Source organism: Muscardinus avellanarius (assembly GCF_963383645.1).
Source record: "Muscardinus avellanarius genome assembly, chromosome: 3".
NCBI classification, from domain to species: Eukaryota; Metazoa; Chordata; class Mammalia; order Rodentia; family Gliridae; genus Muscardinus; species Muscardinus avellanarius.
The window spans coordinates 82,690,497-82,706,677 of NC_137788.1; the positions used below are offsets into that span (position 1 = coordinate 82,690,497).

A 16,181-nucleotide genomic window follows, 5' to 3' on the forward strand; every position below is an offset into this window, starting at 1 on the left:
CTTTTCCCTCCTGGCACTTACACAGTGTAGCTTCTGGGAAGGGACAAATCCTTGCGGTAATGTGCTTAATAACAAGAGGCAATTGTCAAGGTCTATTAATTCTACTTGTATCCCATGACAAAGGGAACAAACTCAAGGTTGCAATCTGCGGGTCCCAGGTTCATAAGAGAGATATACTTTTATGGAAGAACTGGCAAGCTAAATAATATAACACTGGTTATCATTTTCATATTTTTAGATTCAACTTATATGGAGACCTGGTTAGGGCAAAATATATTAACAACTTTGATGATGGAGAAGTATAGCTGACAGAAAGAAGTATGCTATCTACTGTGTGTGTGTGTGTGTGTGTGTGTGTGTGTGTGTGTGTGTGTGTGTGGTGTGGTTTTGGAAAATGAACCAGGAACATTCACCTCTGAGTTATACTCCTAGCCTTATTTTATTTTGAAATAGAGTCTCAATAAATTGCAGAGGGTCTCTCTCCCTAAATGGCTGAGGTTGGCTATTTCCTTCCATCTTCTTGGGTCAAGCTTCCAAGTACTGGTATTACAAATGTGCTACTGCTGCTGCTGTTGTTAAAATTCAAAAATATTGAGCTGGGTGGGTCTTGAACACTTGTAATCCCTGTACTTGGGAGGATGAGACAGGAGGATCCCAGGTCTAAGGCCAGCCTCAGCAACTTAATGAGACTTGCATCAACTTAGCAATACTCTGTTTCCAAATAAAAAGTAAAATCAGTCTGTAGGAGTAGCTCAGAGATAGAATGCCTCTGGGTTCAAACCCCAGCACCACCCCTCAAAATCCAATTGTATCAGCTAGGCGTGGTAGAGCATGCCCGTAATCCTAGTTGGGAGGCTGAGATAGGAGGATCACAGGTTTGGGGATAACCTCAGCAACTTGGTGAGGTCTCTCAGGAACTTAGAGACACCCTGTTTCAAAAATAAAATAGGGCTAGGGGTATAGCTTGGAAATAGAATGCCTTTGGATTCAACCTTTAGTACCCACCCTCTAAAAAAATTTCAGTTGTATTTTCTGTGGTAGGCAGAATTCTAAGGATGTCTCCCAAGATTATTAGTCTTTGGTTATTCAATTAAACACCCATCTAGAAGTTGTTATATAGGGACTTTGTAGGTAGAACTGTGGCTACTAATCAGATAACTAAAATAGATTATCCTGATAGACCCAATGTCACTCTAGAAGCCCTTAAAAGAGGGAGGCTGAAGAGTTAGTGAAATACAGGAGTGAAAGCAAGAAGAAGTTGGACAGACTTGACAAAGGAATCTAACCACTGTTACTGGCTTTGAAGATGGGAGAAGTTGGCCACAAAGCAAGGAATGCAGGGGGCCTTGAGGCTTAAAACAACCCACTCAACAGCCAGGGAGGCAAGGGTGACCTCTGTCCCACAACTACCTAGAAGTGGATTCTGACAGTGTCTCAGAGTCTGGAAGCCAATTCACTCCTAGAACTCTAGAACAAAACTCAGCCCAAAGACACCTTGCTTTCATTCTTGTGAAAGCTGGAGTTGTGCTGTGACTTCTGACTTACAGAACTGTGAGATCAGGTGATAAATAATTGGGTGTTAAGTTCCTAAATTTGTGGCAACTTGTTATGGGAGCACAGGAAAACATTTTTTTTTAAATATGGAATGCAAGCTGGGCGTGGTGGCGCACGCTTGTAATCCCAGCATTCGGGAGGCTGAGACCAGAGGATCGCGGTTCATGGACAGCCTCAGCTACTTAGTGAGGCCCTCTGAAACTCAGTGAGATCTGGTTTCAAAATAAAGAAAAATAGGGCAGGGGGTATACCTCAGAGGTCGAATGCCCCTGGGTTCCATCCCCAGACCTGCAAAAAAAAAAAAAAAGAATGCAAAGCTAGGCATGGTAGCGCATGCCTTTAATCCCCACGCTTGGGAGGCGAGACAAGAGGATTGCGGAGGTTCGAAGCCAGGCTTGCTGGCTTAAGAGACCCTGTTTCCAAATAAAAATATAAAATAGGTCTGGGAGTATAGCCCGGAGGTATAAGGGTTTCCAGGAACCACAATACCACTATATATATATATGCACATGTATAATATATATATTATATATATTATATATGCACATGTATAATATATATACATATATTATATATATTATGTTCCATATATATATATGGAATGCATATATATATATATGGAATATATAATATATTCCATATATATATATATATGGAATGCAGCTGAGTGTGGTGGTGCACGCTTGTAATCCCAGCATTCGGGAGGCTGAGACCGAGGATCGCAGGTCTCAGACAGCCTCAGCTACTTAGTGAGGCCATCTGCAACTCAGTGAGACCCGTTTTCAAAATAAAGAACAAAAAATAGGGCAGGGGTGTAGCTTGGAGGCTGAATACCCCTCACCATCCCCAGACCCCCCCAAAAAAAAAGAAAAAGAAAGAAAAATATGGAATGCCTCATGAATTTGCATGTCATCTTTGTGCAGGGGCCATGCTAATCATCTCTGTATAGCTTCAATTTTTAGTGTATGTGCTGCTGAAGCAAGCACAAAGTAATACATTTTCATAAATCACTGACTTCAAATGTGCTGTCGAATCTCCTTTTTCTGTCCCTTAATGTAACTTTGAACAGAGTTCATCCATTTTCAAGCGTACTCAGGTATTACAAAATCTAGTCTATTTTCCCTCAACTTATTTTCAAAGTATTTAAACCTAAGGAAAATTTTAAAAGAATACTGCAGATTCTTATTCCTATACTTATGTTCATCAATTGCTAACATGTCCCCCAAAGATGTCTAACAATGTTTGGAGAAATCGAAATTTTTTTTTTTCTTTTTGCTGTACTGAGGATTGAAGGCAGGGGCATTTTACCTCTGAGCTCCACCCCCAGCCCTATTTTTTATTCTTTTTGTTTTTTAAGCACTAAGTTTCGGAGGGCTTCACTAAGTAGCTCTGGCTGGACACGAACCTGTGATTCTGCTCAGCCTCCCATGTACTGGAATTACAAGCATGTGCCACCACACCCCGCTTGGAGAAATCTTTGACTATCACTACTGGGTAATGCTATTGATATATAGTGTGTAGAGCTCAGGGACGCTGCTAAACATTCTACAATGCAGAACCTAACATGAGAGAGAATTATCCAGCCCCAAAATGTCAATAATGCTGAGCCAAAGAAACCTGGCTCTCTAGTGAGGCCCTCCACAACTTACTGAGACCCTGTTTCAAAATAAAGAATAAAAAATAGGACTGAAAGTATAGCTTAGACGCAGAATGTCCCTGGGTTCAATCCCCAGTATCACACACACACACACACACACACACACACACACACACACACACACAAAACTCTCTTGCAAGAACATCCTCAAACATGATTATTCTGTTCTTAGGAAAGAAAAGAGAATTCTGTTTATAACACCCCATAACCTCACTGAATAAGCATCAAGCTAAAACAATAAATGGAGAAGAAAAGAAACGTTTTCAAAGAATACATCCCAGTAGCTAACAAGCATATGATTTCTGAAAAGACGCCTAAGATCACTAACCACTAATCATCAGGGAATAAAACCAAAACCAAAATGAGGACCACTTCACACTGCCAAACCAGCCATCTCCCCCAAAAAGAAGAGGATGACTGCAGGAATTCCTGTGCACTGACACTGCGGAAAACAGAATGAAGGTTCCTCAAAAAATTAAAAATAGAATTACCATATGATCAAACAATCTTGACTTCTAACTAGGTATACAAAAAATATATGTTTAAGCAAGATCTCAAAGACATATTTGCATTTTTTTTTCTTTTTGCGTACTAGGGATTGAGCCCAGAGGCATCTACCTCCAAGCTACACCCAAGCTTATTTTTTATTCTTTATTTTGGAACAGGGTCTAAATTGTGGAAGGCCTCACTAAGTAGCTGAAGCTGGCCATGAACCTGCAATCCTCCTGTCTCAGCCTCCCAAGTACGTGGATTACAAAGCATGTGCCCCCACGCTGGTGTGTGTGTGTGTGTGTGTGTGTGTGTGTGTGTGTGTGTGTTTCTGGGCATTGAACCCCAGAGCTTCTACCTCTGAGCTACATCCCTAGCCAGATTTTTATTTCTTAATTGGAAATACAGTCTCACTAAGTTTATTAATTAAATATTAATAATATTAATATCGATTATTTAAAATAGAGTCTCACTAATATAAATAAATAATAAAATTATTTTTTCATTGTGCTGGGTGTAGAATCCAGGAGCATTCTACCTCTGAGCTACACCCCAGTTCTATTTTATTTTTATTTATTTATTTATTATTTTTTGCAGTACCGGGGATGGAACTCAGGGGCATTGAACCCAGGGGCATTCTACCTCCAAGCTACACCCCCAGCCTACTTTTTAGTCTTTATTTTTGAAACAGGATTTCACTGAGTTGTGAAGGGCCTAAGTAGCTGAGGCTGTCCAAAAACTGTGATCCTCCAGTCTCCATCTCCCGAATGCTGGGATTACAAGTGTGTGCCACCACGCCTGACTCTATTTTATTTAATTAATTTATTTATTTATTTATTTTTGGTACTGGGGTTCCTGGAAACCCTTCTACCTCCGGGCTACACTCCCAGACCTATTTTTTTATATTTTTTATTTGGAAACAGGATCTCTTAAGCCAGTGAGGCTGGCTCCAAACCAGCGCGATCCTCCTGTCTCTGCCTCCCAAGAGCAGGGATTACAAGCGTGCACCACCACGCCCGGCATTTCTATTTTATTTTAAAACAGGGTCTTACTAAGTTGCAGAGGGCCTCACTAAGTTGCTGAGACTAGCCTCAAACCTGTGATCCTCCTGCCTCAGTATCCCAAGTACTGGGATTACAGGTGTGTGACATAACACTCAGTAAATATTTGCCTTTCTATGTTCACTGCAGCATTATTCATAACAGCCAAGAGGTAGAAACTACCTAAACTGATCAATGGATAAAAAAAGAAAAGTAACATACACACACACACACACACACACACACACACACATATATACACAATGAAATATTTAGCCTTGAATAAGAAGAAAATCTCTGTCATACTCTACAACATGGATAAACTCTGAGGACATTATGCTAAGTGAAAAAAAGGCAGTCACAAAAATACAGTAGTACATGGTCCCATTTACCTAAGGTATTTAAGGGCAGTCATTAATAGAAACAGAAAGTAGGATGTGGTCTGAAGGGTAAGAAGCAAATAGGGAGTTATTCAATGGGTAGAGTCTCAATTTTGCAACATGAAAATGTTTTAGAAATTGGGTACACACAGGTACATATAGCTAACTCTACTGTATGCTAAAAAATGGTTAAGCTGGTGAATTTTATGTTGTTGTTTTGTGGTGCTGGGAATTGAAATTAGGTGCATTCAACCTTCAAGCTATACCCCCAGCTCTATTTTTTATTCTTTATTTTGAAACAGGGTCTCACTAAGTTGCAGAGGACCTCACCAAGTAACTGAGGCTGGCCATGAACCTGGATTACAAGCATGCACCATCACACCTGGTTGTTTTTATGTTTTATGTTTTATGTTGTTTTTAACCACAATAAAAAATCAAAATAAGCCGAGCGTGGTGGCTCACACTTGTAATGTCAGCGCTTGGGAGGCTGAGACAGAAGGATCACACAGGTTCGAAGCCAGCCTCAGCTACTTGGTGAGGCCCTCTGCAACTCAGTGAGACCCTATTTCCAAATAAAGTATAGAATAGGTCTGGGAGTATAGCCCAGAGATAGAAAGACCCTGGGCTCCACCCCCAGAATCACAATAAAATAAAATGAAATAAATAAAAATAAAACCAGGTGTGGTCGCACATGCTTGTAATCTCAGAATTTGGGAGGCTAAGACAGGAAGATTGCAATTCACGGATAGCCTCAGCTACTTAGTGAGGCCCTGTTTCAAAATAAAATATAAAATAGGTCTGGGAGTGTAGCCTTGAGGTAGAAGGCCCCTGGGTTCCATCCCCAGTACCACCAAAAAAAAAAAAAAAAAAAAAAAGGCCATCCTGTTAACTGCTGCCTTTTTACATTGACTAAAAAGAAAAATTTAACATTTTTAACATATGCATTTCAAATATTTTTTGAATAATTTTCCATTAAAACCTTTTAATTAGCTAGGCAGTGTGGCACATGCCTGTAATCTCAGTAATGAGAGGCTGCTGAGACAGGATTTCAGGTTCAAGGTCAGTGTAAGGTAACTTAGCAAGACCCAGTTTCAAAATAATAAATCCATTAATAAATAAAAAGGCTAAGGGTGTAGCTCAGTGGTAGGATGCCCCTGGGTTCAATTTTAATTCTGAAAAAAGGTCTCACTAAGTTGATGAGCATCTCATTACTTGCTGTGCTATTCTCAAACCTGTGATCCTCCTCTGTCAGCCTCTCAAGTACAGTACGGGCGTGCAGCACCACATCCAGTTTAAATGCCTATTGCTTACTAAGGGAAAAAAAGGCCAATCTGATAAGGCTACATACTGTCTAACTTCAGCTACATGACATTCTGGAAAAATGTAAAACTATGGAGACAGGAAAAAGACCAGTGATCAACAAAGCTTAATGGGGAGAGAGGAATGAATAGGCAGAACACAGGATTTTTGTGTGTGTGGTACTAGGAATTGAACTCAGGGACATTCTACTTCTGAGCTACTCCTTCAGCCCTATTTTATTTTATTTTTTTTGAAACAGGGTCTCACTGAGTTACTGAGGTTGGCAGCAAACCTGTAACCCTCCTGTCTTAGCCTCCCAAATACTGGGATTACAAGGGTACAAAGGGTACACCACTCTGCTGGGCTAGAACACAGATTTTTTTTTTTTTTTTTTTTTTTTGGGTGGTGCTGGGGATTGAACCCAGGGCCATTCTACCTCAAAGCTATACCCCCAACCCAATTTTTTATTCTGTATTTTGACACAAGGTCTTACTACGTTGCGGGGGGCCTCACTAAGTAGCTGAGACTGGCTGAAAACACGGATCCTCCTGTCTCAGCTTCCCAAGTACAGGGATTACAAGCGTGTGCCACCAGGCCTGGCAGAACACAGGATCTTTAAAACAATAATATTACTGTTTGATACATGTAATTACACATTTGCCAAGCAATAGAATATACAACATCAAGCCCAGTGTGGTGGTGCACGCTTGTAATCTCTGCATTCGGGAGGCAGAGACTGGAGGATTGCGTGGTTCGTAGACAGCCTCAGCTACTTAGCAAGACTCTTCACAACTCAATGAGACCCTGTTTCAAAAAAATAAAAAAGACTAAAAAATAAGGCTGGGAGTGTAGCTCGGAGGTAGAATGCCCCTTGGGTTCCATTCCCATTACCGCAAAAATAAAAAAAGGTATACAACATAAAGAGTGAACCCTAATGTAAACTATGAATTTGGGGTGAAAATATGTTAATGTAGGTTTGCTGATTTTAGGGAATGTACCACACTGGTGAATGATGTTAAAAATAAATGAGGATGATATCTGCCTGAGGTTTCACCATTTCTTTGAGTTTCTAACAGGGGCAGAAAAGCAACTAATGGTAATATCAAAGGACTACATTATAATTCTATACTTGAAATTAAGACATGATGGGATGCACAGGCTCTCTGGATACACAATCAATCTCAGAAAGCTAATCATAGCTCTGCAGATTTAACTGCAAGCAAAGGCAAAAAAAAAAAAAAAAAAAGCATGGCTTTGTCCCTCTATAGCCTTTTCAGGATAGAGAACAACCACTGGCTCTAATACTACTCTTACTACAGTATTTGTTAATACTGCCCACTATGTCCAGCTGATCAGTAATCCCACCTGGTATAAGTCTCACAAAATATCTACATTAAGTCATAAAGAACTAAGCTTTTCTGAAAAACAGTACTAATATAAGCATAGGAGCCAGATATCCTAAATATTAAACAAGCACCCAAAGCCTAATTAGAACATACCTTCTACTCATATATTCAAGACAGCCCTACTGAACACATAGTAAAATTGCCACCTAGTAAAGTTGTTTTTTTATTTTTTGAGGTACTGGTGATTGAATCCAGGGGCATTCTACCTTCAAGCTATACCCCCAGTCCTATTTTTTATTCTTTATTTTGAAACAGAGTCTCACTAAATTGTAGAAGGCCTCACTAAGTAGATGAGGCTGGCCATGAACCTATGATCCTCCCATCTTAGCTTCCCAGGTACTGGGAATACAAGTATGTGCCACTAGGCCTGCCTTACAGAGCAGTCATTTTTAAGAGGATGCCTCAAAAAAAAATTTAAACTTTAGCAATCTAAAAGACTTGAAAGTTTTCAAAGGACACAAGTGCCCTAGATGTCAAATTCCTTTTTGTGTGTGTGGCACTGAGGGTTGAACCCAGGGACGTTCTACCTCCAATTTACACACCCAGCCATTTCAATGCATTTCATTTTGAGACAGGGTCTCACTAAATTGCAGGGGGGGGGGGGCTCACTAAATTGCTGTGGCTGGCCATGAACCTGTGAGCCTCCTGTCTCAGTCTCCCAAGTACTGGGATCACAAATGTGTGCCACCACACTAGTCGGGTGTAGTGGGACATGCTTGTAATCCCAGTACTTTCAAGGCTGAGACAGGAGGATCGCAGCCAGCCTAAGCAACTTAAGTGAGGCCCTCTGAAACTTAGTAAGACTCTGTTTCCAGAGAGGGCTGGGGGGTATAGTTCAGAGTAGAAAACTTCTGGGTTCTATTCCCAGTACCATACACACACACACAAAAAGAATTGTACCATCTTTTTATATGCGAGTGTAGATGGAATGACTAGAATGGAAAATGTATAAAATCTAAGTATACTAAATTACCCTAAACTGTCTTTAACTTTCATTCTTCTAGGACTTGATGGCAGTGAGAAGGAAGAAGGTAATCTAAACTAAAACCAACAAATTATCAGTCTCACTCAGACTGAGTGAAGGCTAAACAAAGTAGATCCCAATTTGTAGAAAACACTGCCAAAAATACTCAAATGCAGGTGCTGTTCTCAGTTATGACAGCCAGCAGGCCACAAGTAGTATGTGTCTTAATAGTGAGTAAATAGAAAAAAAAACCTGTGTAATAATGGTTTAAACTGCTTAACACATCTAGTTTGACTTCGGAGACAGGATTTGACTCTGCTCAATCTGCTCAGATTTGGCTAATCCAGGAAGGGCTACTTCCCATGTAAATTGTCAAAAAAATAATGAGAAGGAATAGAGGTGTAAATGAGCTTGCCCTGGGAATAATGCTTGTGCTCTGAGGGGCTCATTGCTCAGGTGCATGCTTATTGGCTACCTATTTCACAAGGTTCCCATGTTCTCCTGACTTTCTGAAAGGATGCAAAGCAAGCCTGCCCTACTCCCCTGGAACCAAACAGCTGGCAAAGGTGAAAGCTGCACAAGAAACCGTTTTTCTCTCTTTCCCTCCCCCACCCTCCCTTCCTTCCTTGATCCCTTCCCTTCTTTTTCCTTTTTTAACTTTACTGAGATATAATTCACATATAATACACTCTACTCATTTAAAATATATAATTCAAGTGGGCATGATGGTGCATATCTGTAGTCCCAGTACTTGGGAGGCTGAGACAGTAGAATTGCAGGTTCCAGGTCAGCCTCCACAATATAGCGAGACTCAGTGAACCTAGCAAGATTGTTTCCAATTTTTTTTTTTTTTTTTTTGGCAGTACTGGAGATGGAACCCAGGGGCATTATACCTCCAAGCTGCACTCCCAGACCTATTTTTAATTCTTTGTTTTGAAACAGGGTCTCACTGAGTTGCAAAGGGCCTCACTAAGAAGCTGAGGCTGTCCATGAACCGCGATCCTCCTGTCTCAGCCTCCCAATGCCGGGATTACAAGTGTGCGCCACTATGCTCAGCTACAAAACACATTTTTTAAAGAAGCTGGGGTGTAGTTCAGAGGTATACTGCCCCTGGGTTTTTACTATAGTCACAGAGTTGTGCAAAAAATTTAGAACATTTCTATCCCCTCTCCCCAAAGCTTCCTACCCATTTTTCATTTTCCCCCAAATCTCCCAGCTCTAGGTCACCTCTAATTTATCTTCTGTCTTTATAGACTTTTCCACTCTAAACATTTCATACAAATGGAAGTGTATGGTTTTTGTTTTGGGGTTTCTTTTTTTTTTTGCAGGTCTGGGGATGGAACCCAGAGGCATTCGATCTCTGAGCTACACCTCCGGCCCAATTTTTTATTCTTTATTTTGAAACAGGGTCTCACTGAGTTGCGGAGGGCCTAAGTAGCTGAGGCTGTCCGTGAGCCGCAATCCTCCAGTCTCAGCCTCCCAAATGCTGGGATTACAAGCGTGTGCCACCACGCCCGGCTTCGTATGTTCTTTTTGTTTGTTTTTTGTTTTTTGGTGGTACTGTAGGTGGAACCCAGGGGCTTTCTACCTCCGGGTTATACTCCCAGACCTGTTTTATATTTTATTTGGAAACAGGGTCTCACTAAGTTGCTGAGAGCCTCACTAAGTAGCTGAGGCTGGCTTCGAACCTGTGCAATCCTCCTGTCTCAGCCTCCCAAGCACGGGGATTACAAGCGTGCGCCACCACGCCCGGCTCGTATGTTCTTTTGTAACTGGTTTATTTCATGTATTGAATATTCTCAAGGCTTATCCAAGATATGCATCATTTTACTTTATTGATGAATAGTATTCTACTGCATAGATATACCACACAGTTCTTTTCTTCACAAGCTGTAGAGTCTCTTTTGCTATATAAACAAAGATATACACAGTAATTAGGTGCCCACATTAACCCATAAATGCCTGTTGTAGATGAAATTATGTCATTAATTATAAAATGCTAAGTTCTTTAGAAGTGTTATCAACTATCACGGTAACAGCTAGATTAATTAAAATATTGGGAATTATTGGGAATTAGTCAAATGCTTAAAAAGTTTTCCCCTGTGAATTACAGGGGTAGTGGCACTTGCAAGCCCTAAGGCCTGATCAACTCAGGACATAACGGACTGATCTTTGACCTTGTCCAGTTGAAGACAACAAATATATCTGGTCTTTTAAACCTCCCTCTCCTTTTGCTAGGTCCTTCATCTCTTCCCTCTTCTTTGAAATAAATCCCATTCCTTCCTGTACTTTTCTTTCTTTCTTTCTCTATTTTTTTTTTTTGTACTGGTGATTGAACCCAGAGGCATTCTACCTGCAAGCTACACCCCCAGCCTGATTTTTTATTTCTTATGTAAAAATAGGGTCTCACTAGGTTGCTGAGAGCCTAAGTTGCTGAGACTGGCTTTGAACCTGGAATCCTCCTGCCTCAGCCTCCCAAGTACTGGGATTATAAGCATGTGCCACCACGCCCAGCTCTTCCTGTATTTTTTATCCCTTTCCCTACCCCCACACAAAATATCTCGTGCCTATTGAATAATTACAGCCTCATTCTAAATTAAAATACACTCATGCGGAAATGTTAAAGCCAGACATGTATATTCTAAGACATTCTCCTAAAATATAAAATGAGAATTAATTTTCCCACATTAGAATTTCTGACATGAACAAGCTGATATGAGGAGATTATTTTTTTCCAAGAGATACTTTCAAATCATAATAAACTCCATGGCAAACTGAATTTAGTCAGTACTCTCAGGATGATGCTCAACTAGGGAGAAGATGGGAAACAAAGAAGAAATTATTAATTTTGTTCCTGAACAGCTTCAGCAACACAGTGAGATTCTCAGCAACCTAGCAAGATCCTGTTTCAAAACAAAAAAAGTAAAAAGGACTGGGGGTATAGCTTAGAGATAGAATGCCCCTGGGTACAATCCCCAGTACCACACACACACACACACACACACACACACACACACAACCTTTGGTGAAGGGCTGGGGGTATAGTTTAGAGGTATAATGCCCTGGGTTCAATCCCCATAACTTAAAAAAGAAGGGGCTAGGGGTATAACTCAGAATGCCGCTGAGTTCAATCCCTAGTAACACACACACACACACACACACACACACACACACACACACACGCTCAGCTTTGTTCTCATGCCTCATGCGATTCCTTAAACATGCTTTTAGTTCTCAAGAAAATCATAAAAACAAAATGAGTACTTTATATATTAATTCAATCTTCAATGGGTAAGAAATTAGTTGTATAGGTTTCAATGAAAAGTATTTGTGGGGGGGTCTGGGGGTGGTACTGGGGACTGAACTCAAGTACATTCCACCCCTGAGCTATACCACCGTACAATTCCATTTTTCTTTAAACTGGGTCCTTGCTGCCGGGCATGGTGGTGCACGCTTATAACCCCAGCATTTGGGAGGCTGAGACCGGAGGATCACGGTTCGCGGACAGCCTCAGCTACTTAGTGAGGCCCTCCACAACTTAGTGAGACCCTGTTTCAAAATAAAGAATAAAAAAAAAAAATTGGGCAGGGGTGGACCTCAGAGGTCAAATGCCTCTGGGTTCCATCTCCAGACCCGAAAAACAAAACAAAACAAACAAACAAAAAAAACTGGGTCCTTGCTGAGCGTGGTGGTGCATGCCTGTAATCCCAGTACTTGGAAGGCTGAGACAGGAGGATTGCAAGTTTGAGGATGGCCTCAGCGAGTAGTGAGACTCTCATCAACACAGTGAGACAATATTTCCAAATAAAAATAAAAATAGGGCTGGGGATGTGGCTTGGAGGTAGAATGACCCTCGGTTTAATCCCTAGTGCCACAAAAAGATAAATAAAAAGTAAACACTGGTCCCCTGGAATTCTAGTTTCTAATTTTGGATTTTAAATCTATAACACTAGTATTATAATACTATGTAGTTTATAAAATTTCTAATAATTATTTTATATAGAAATAACCAGCCGGTGTAATGGCACACACTTGTAACCCCAGCATTCGGGAGGCTGAGACTGGAGGAGCGCAGTTCACGGACAGCCTCAGCTACTTAGTGAGGCCATCTGCAACTTAGTGAGACCCTGTTTCAAATTAAAGAATAAAATATAGGGCTGGGGTTGTAGCTCAGAGGTTGAATGCCCCTAGGTTCCATTCCCAGACCCACATACAAAAAAAGAAAAGAACCTATTAAAATATCATTATACTCCCAAATCATTTAAAATGGTTAAAATCTGGGTTTATCTTAATTTGGCAATAGACAATGATGTACAAATTCAGAAAGTCAGAAGTGCCAGCCAGGCATGGTGGTGCATGCTTGTAATCCCAGTACTTGAGAGACTGAAACAGGAGGATTAAAGGTTCAAAGCCAGCCTCAGCAACATAGCAAGGCTCTCAGAAACCTAGTGAGACCATTTCCAAATAAACAAAAAAAAAAAAAAAAACTGAACTGAGGGTATACCTTGGAAGTAGAATGCCTCTAGGTTCAATCCCCAGTACCAATAAAAGTCAGAAGTGCCAAAAATTTGTCATTAATAGAAACACAACTACTTGTAAAACTAATTTTGGGGGTACTGGGAATTGAACCCAGAGACATTCTACCTTCAAGTATACCCTCAGCCCTTTTTTAAAATTCATTTTTATTTCTATTTATTTTTTGCAGTACTGGAGATGGAACCCAGGGGCATTCTACCTCCAAGCTACACCCCCAGCCCCCCTATATTTTATTCCGTGTGTGTGTGTGTGTGTGTGTGTGTGTGTGTGTGTTGCTGGGGATTGAATCCAGGGGCATTCTATCTCTGAGCTATACCCTCAGCCCAATTTTTATTCTTTATTTTGAAACAGGGTCTAAGTTGTAGAGGGCTTCACTAAGTAGATGAGGCTGGCCACCAACCTGGATCCTCCTGCCTCCACCTCCCAAGTACTAACTAGGATTACAGGTGTGCACTATCATGCCCAGCTGTAAAACTAGTCTTTTTTTTTTTTTTTTTTTTTTTTTTGCGGGTCTGGGGATGGAACCCAGGGCATTCGACCTCCAAACTACACCCCTTACCCTATTTTTTATTCTTTATTTTGAAACAGGGTTTCACTAAGTTATGGAGGGCCTCACTAAGTAGCTGAGGCTGTCCACAAACGGGGATCCTCTGGTCTCAACCTCCCAAATGCTGGGATTACCAGAGTGCACCACCACTCCCAGCTTTGTAAAACTAATCTTAACTTGGCCAATCTGAACCTTCTCATGCTACAGTGCCAAAGAATGTTGCAGTCACATTTGTGAAAGCATTTGGAGGCAAAAAAAAAACTAAAGTCTAAAGGTCTACCACCAAATCTAAAGAATGAAGAATAGATAGCTAGGTAGTTTTAGTAAAATCACTGTGTGTGTGTGTGGGGGGGGTGGTCTGGGGATTGATCCTCCCAGCTACACCTGCAGTCCTTTTTTTTAATTCTTTATTTTTTTTGCAACAGGATCTAAGTAGCTGAGACTGGCCCTGAACCTACAATCTTCCTGTTTTAGCTTCTTAAGTACTGGGATTAGAAGCATGGGCCACCAGACTCGGCCACCAGACTTTAAATGTATGAAGATAGTGTGTGTGTGTGTGTGGGGGGGCTTCTGGGGAGAGAACCCAGGGGAATTCTGCTTCTGAGCTACACTCTCAGTTTTATTTTATTTTTCTGAAACAGGGTCTCATCAAGTTGCAGGGAGGGATTCACTGAGTTGCTAAGGGTGTCTGTGAACCTGCGATTCTACAGTCTCAGCCTCCCAGATACTGGGGTTACAGGAGTGTGCCACCATGCATGGCTACCTAGATAATTACTTTTGGAATAGTCCAGAAGTCTTAAGTCTTTTTTTTTTTTTTTTTAACTCACATAAAAGGTTACCTGTTCTGAGTTGAATTCTAGACTGAATTATAATAGTGTTCCTCAAGGCACAATTACTCCTGGTGAGATTGCTACAAAGACTCAGAATATTTCCTTTTATTCTTAGACCCTTAATAACATCAGTTGTCACATCATGCTTCCAATCTGTAGTATATCGTTCATTTCAGGTTCATAATTTACATAAACAAAATTGTAAGAGTCACTTGCCCCGTGATGGTTCCTTCTCCTTTTTTTTTTTTTTTTGTACCGGGAGTTGGACCCAGGGGCTTTGCTACCTCCGGGCTATACTCCCAGACCTATTTATACTTTATTTGGAAACGGTCTCACTAAGTAGCTGAGGCTGGCTTCGAACCTGTGCGATCCTCCGGTCTCAGCCTCCCAAGCACTGGGATCCTGCTTCACTTTTAAAAGCACCGACTGACCCCAAATAATCTATCAATACCTTTAAGACTTGTAAGCGGTGAAGGGAAGGTGTCCTTTGGAGGCACTTAACGCTGCTGAGCCACGCGAGGCATTGATTTGTAGTTGTTTTCCCACTGGAGCGATAGATTTGTGCTCAGCTATTCACGATGCCTACTAGGTCCCCCTGGCGACCACACGGGACTAGAAGGCAGGAGCGGGGTTCGAAGAGCGGACAGGCAGCGGGTCGGGAGGTGGAAAGGGGGAGAAAACCATCAAACATGAACAGGGGAACGGCACGCGCGACGGACTGCGACCCGGGCTCGCGACGCCGGGGTCCCGAGACCCGCGCGCCAGCCAGGTCCGCCTTCCCGCTCCGAGAGCGGCGACCCCTCGCGCGGGCTCCCCCTCGGCGCGGCGGCCAAGCCCGGCCGGGCGCCGCGGCTCGGGTCCGAGCGCACTGACGTGACCGCCTGTCATAATCTCCTAAAATATGGAGGAACGGCCCGCCGGCTCCGAGCCCCCGGGCGCGGGCGCGGGCTGGGCGGCGGCCTACCTGGAGCTGACGGGGCTTCCCGAGCCAGGCCCCCGGGCACAGGCTCCGCGCCATGGCACTCGCACATCGCCGCGCCGGCCGCGCCGCAGTCGGAGGCGGCCCCGCGCGGCGCCGGCTCCCCGCCTCCCCGGCCCGGCCGCCGGCCCCGCCCCCGCCCGCGGCCCCGCCCCCGCCGCCCCCGAGGCCCCGCCCCCGCGCCGCGCCTCGCGCCCGGCTGTCAGAGCGGCGGCCGCCGTAAAGGGGAGTCGCGCCCCGCCTCGCCTCCGCCGACACAAATCCGACCGCGCCGGCGCTTAAAGGGGAGGCGCGCGGAGGAGGGCGGGGGCGGCGCGGCGGCGGGGCGGGCGTCCTGGGGGCGCCGCGGCCGCGGGATGGACCCACCGGCGCGAGGGCGGCGCCGTGGACTCTGCTCCCGGGGTCGGAAAGCGCCCGAGCGGGGGCTGAGCCTTCAGGGGCGGCTCCGGGGCCGCGAACCCGGATCCGCGAGCACCGCGCACGGAGCCGCCCCGCTGAAC

The 16,181-nt window shown here is 43.1% G+C and overlaps 1 protein-coding gene across 3 annotated transcripts in view; it reads right to left on the minus strand.

Moving 5' to 3' along the window:
- The window catches only part of DIPK1A (divergent protein kinase domain 1A), a gene marked incomplete at both ends in the record, with an annotated part of 92,393 nt that extends 76,673 nt beyond the window's left edge, over positions 1-15,720 (minus strand). For all 3 annotated transcript variants that reach the window (XM_080690858.1, XM_080690859.1, XM_080690857.1), the window contains one exon: positions 15,667-15,720. In XM_080690858.1, coding sequence (XP_080546984.1) covers positions 15,667-15,720 — 54 coding nt within the window. The remainder of the gene's footprint in view (positions 1-15,666) is intronic.
- Positions 15,721-16,181: the final 461 nt, after the last annotated feature.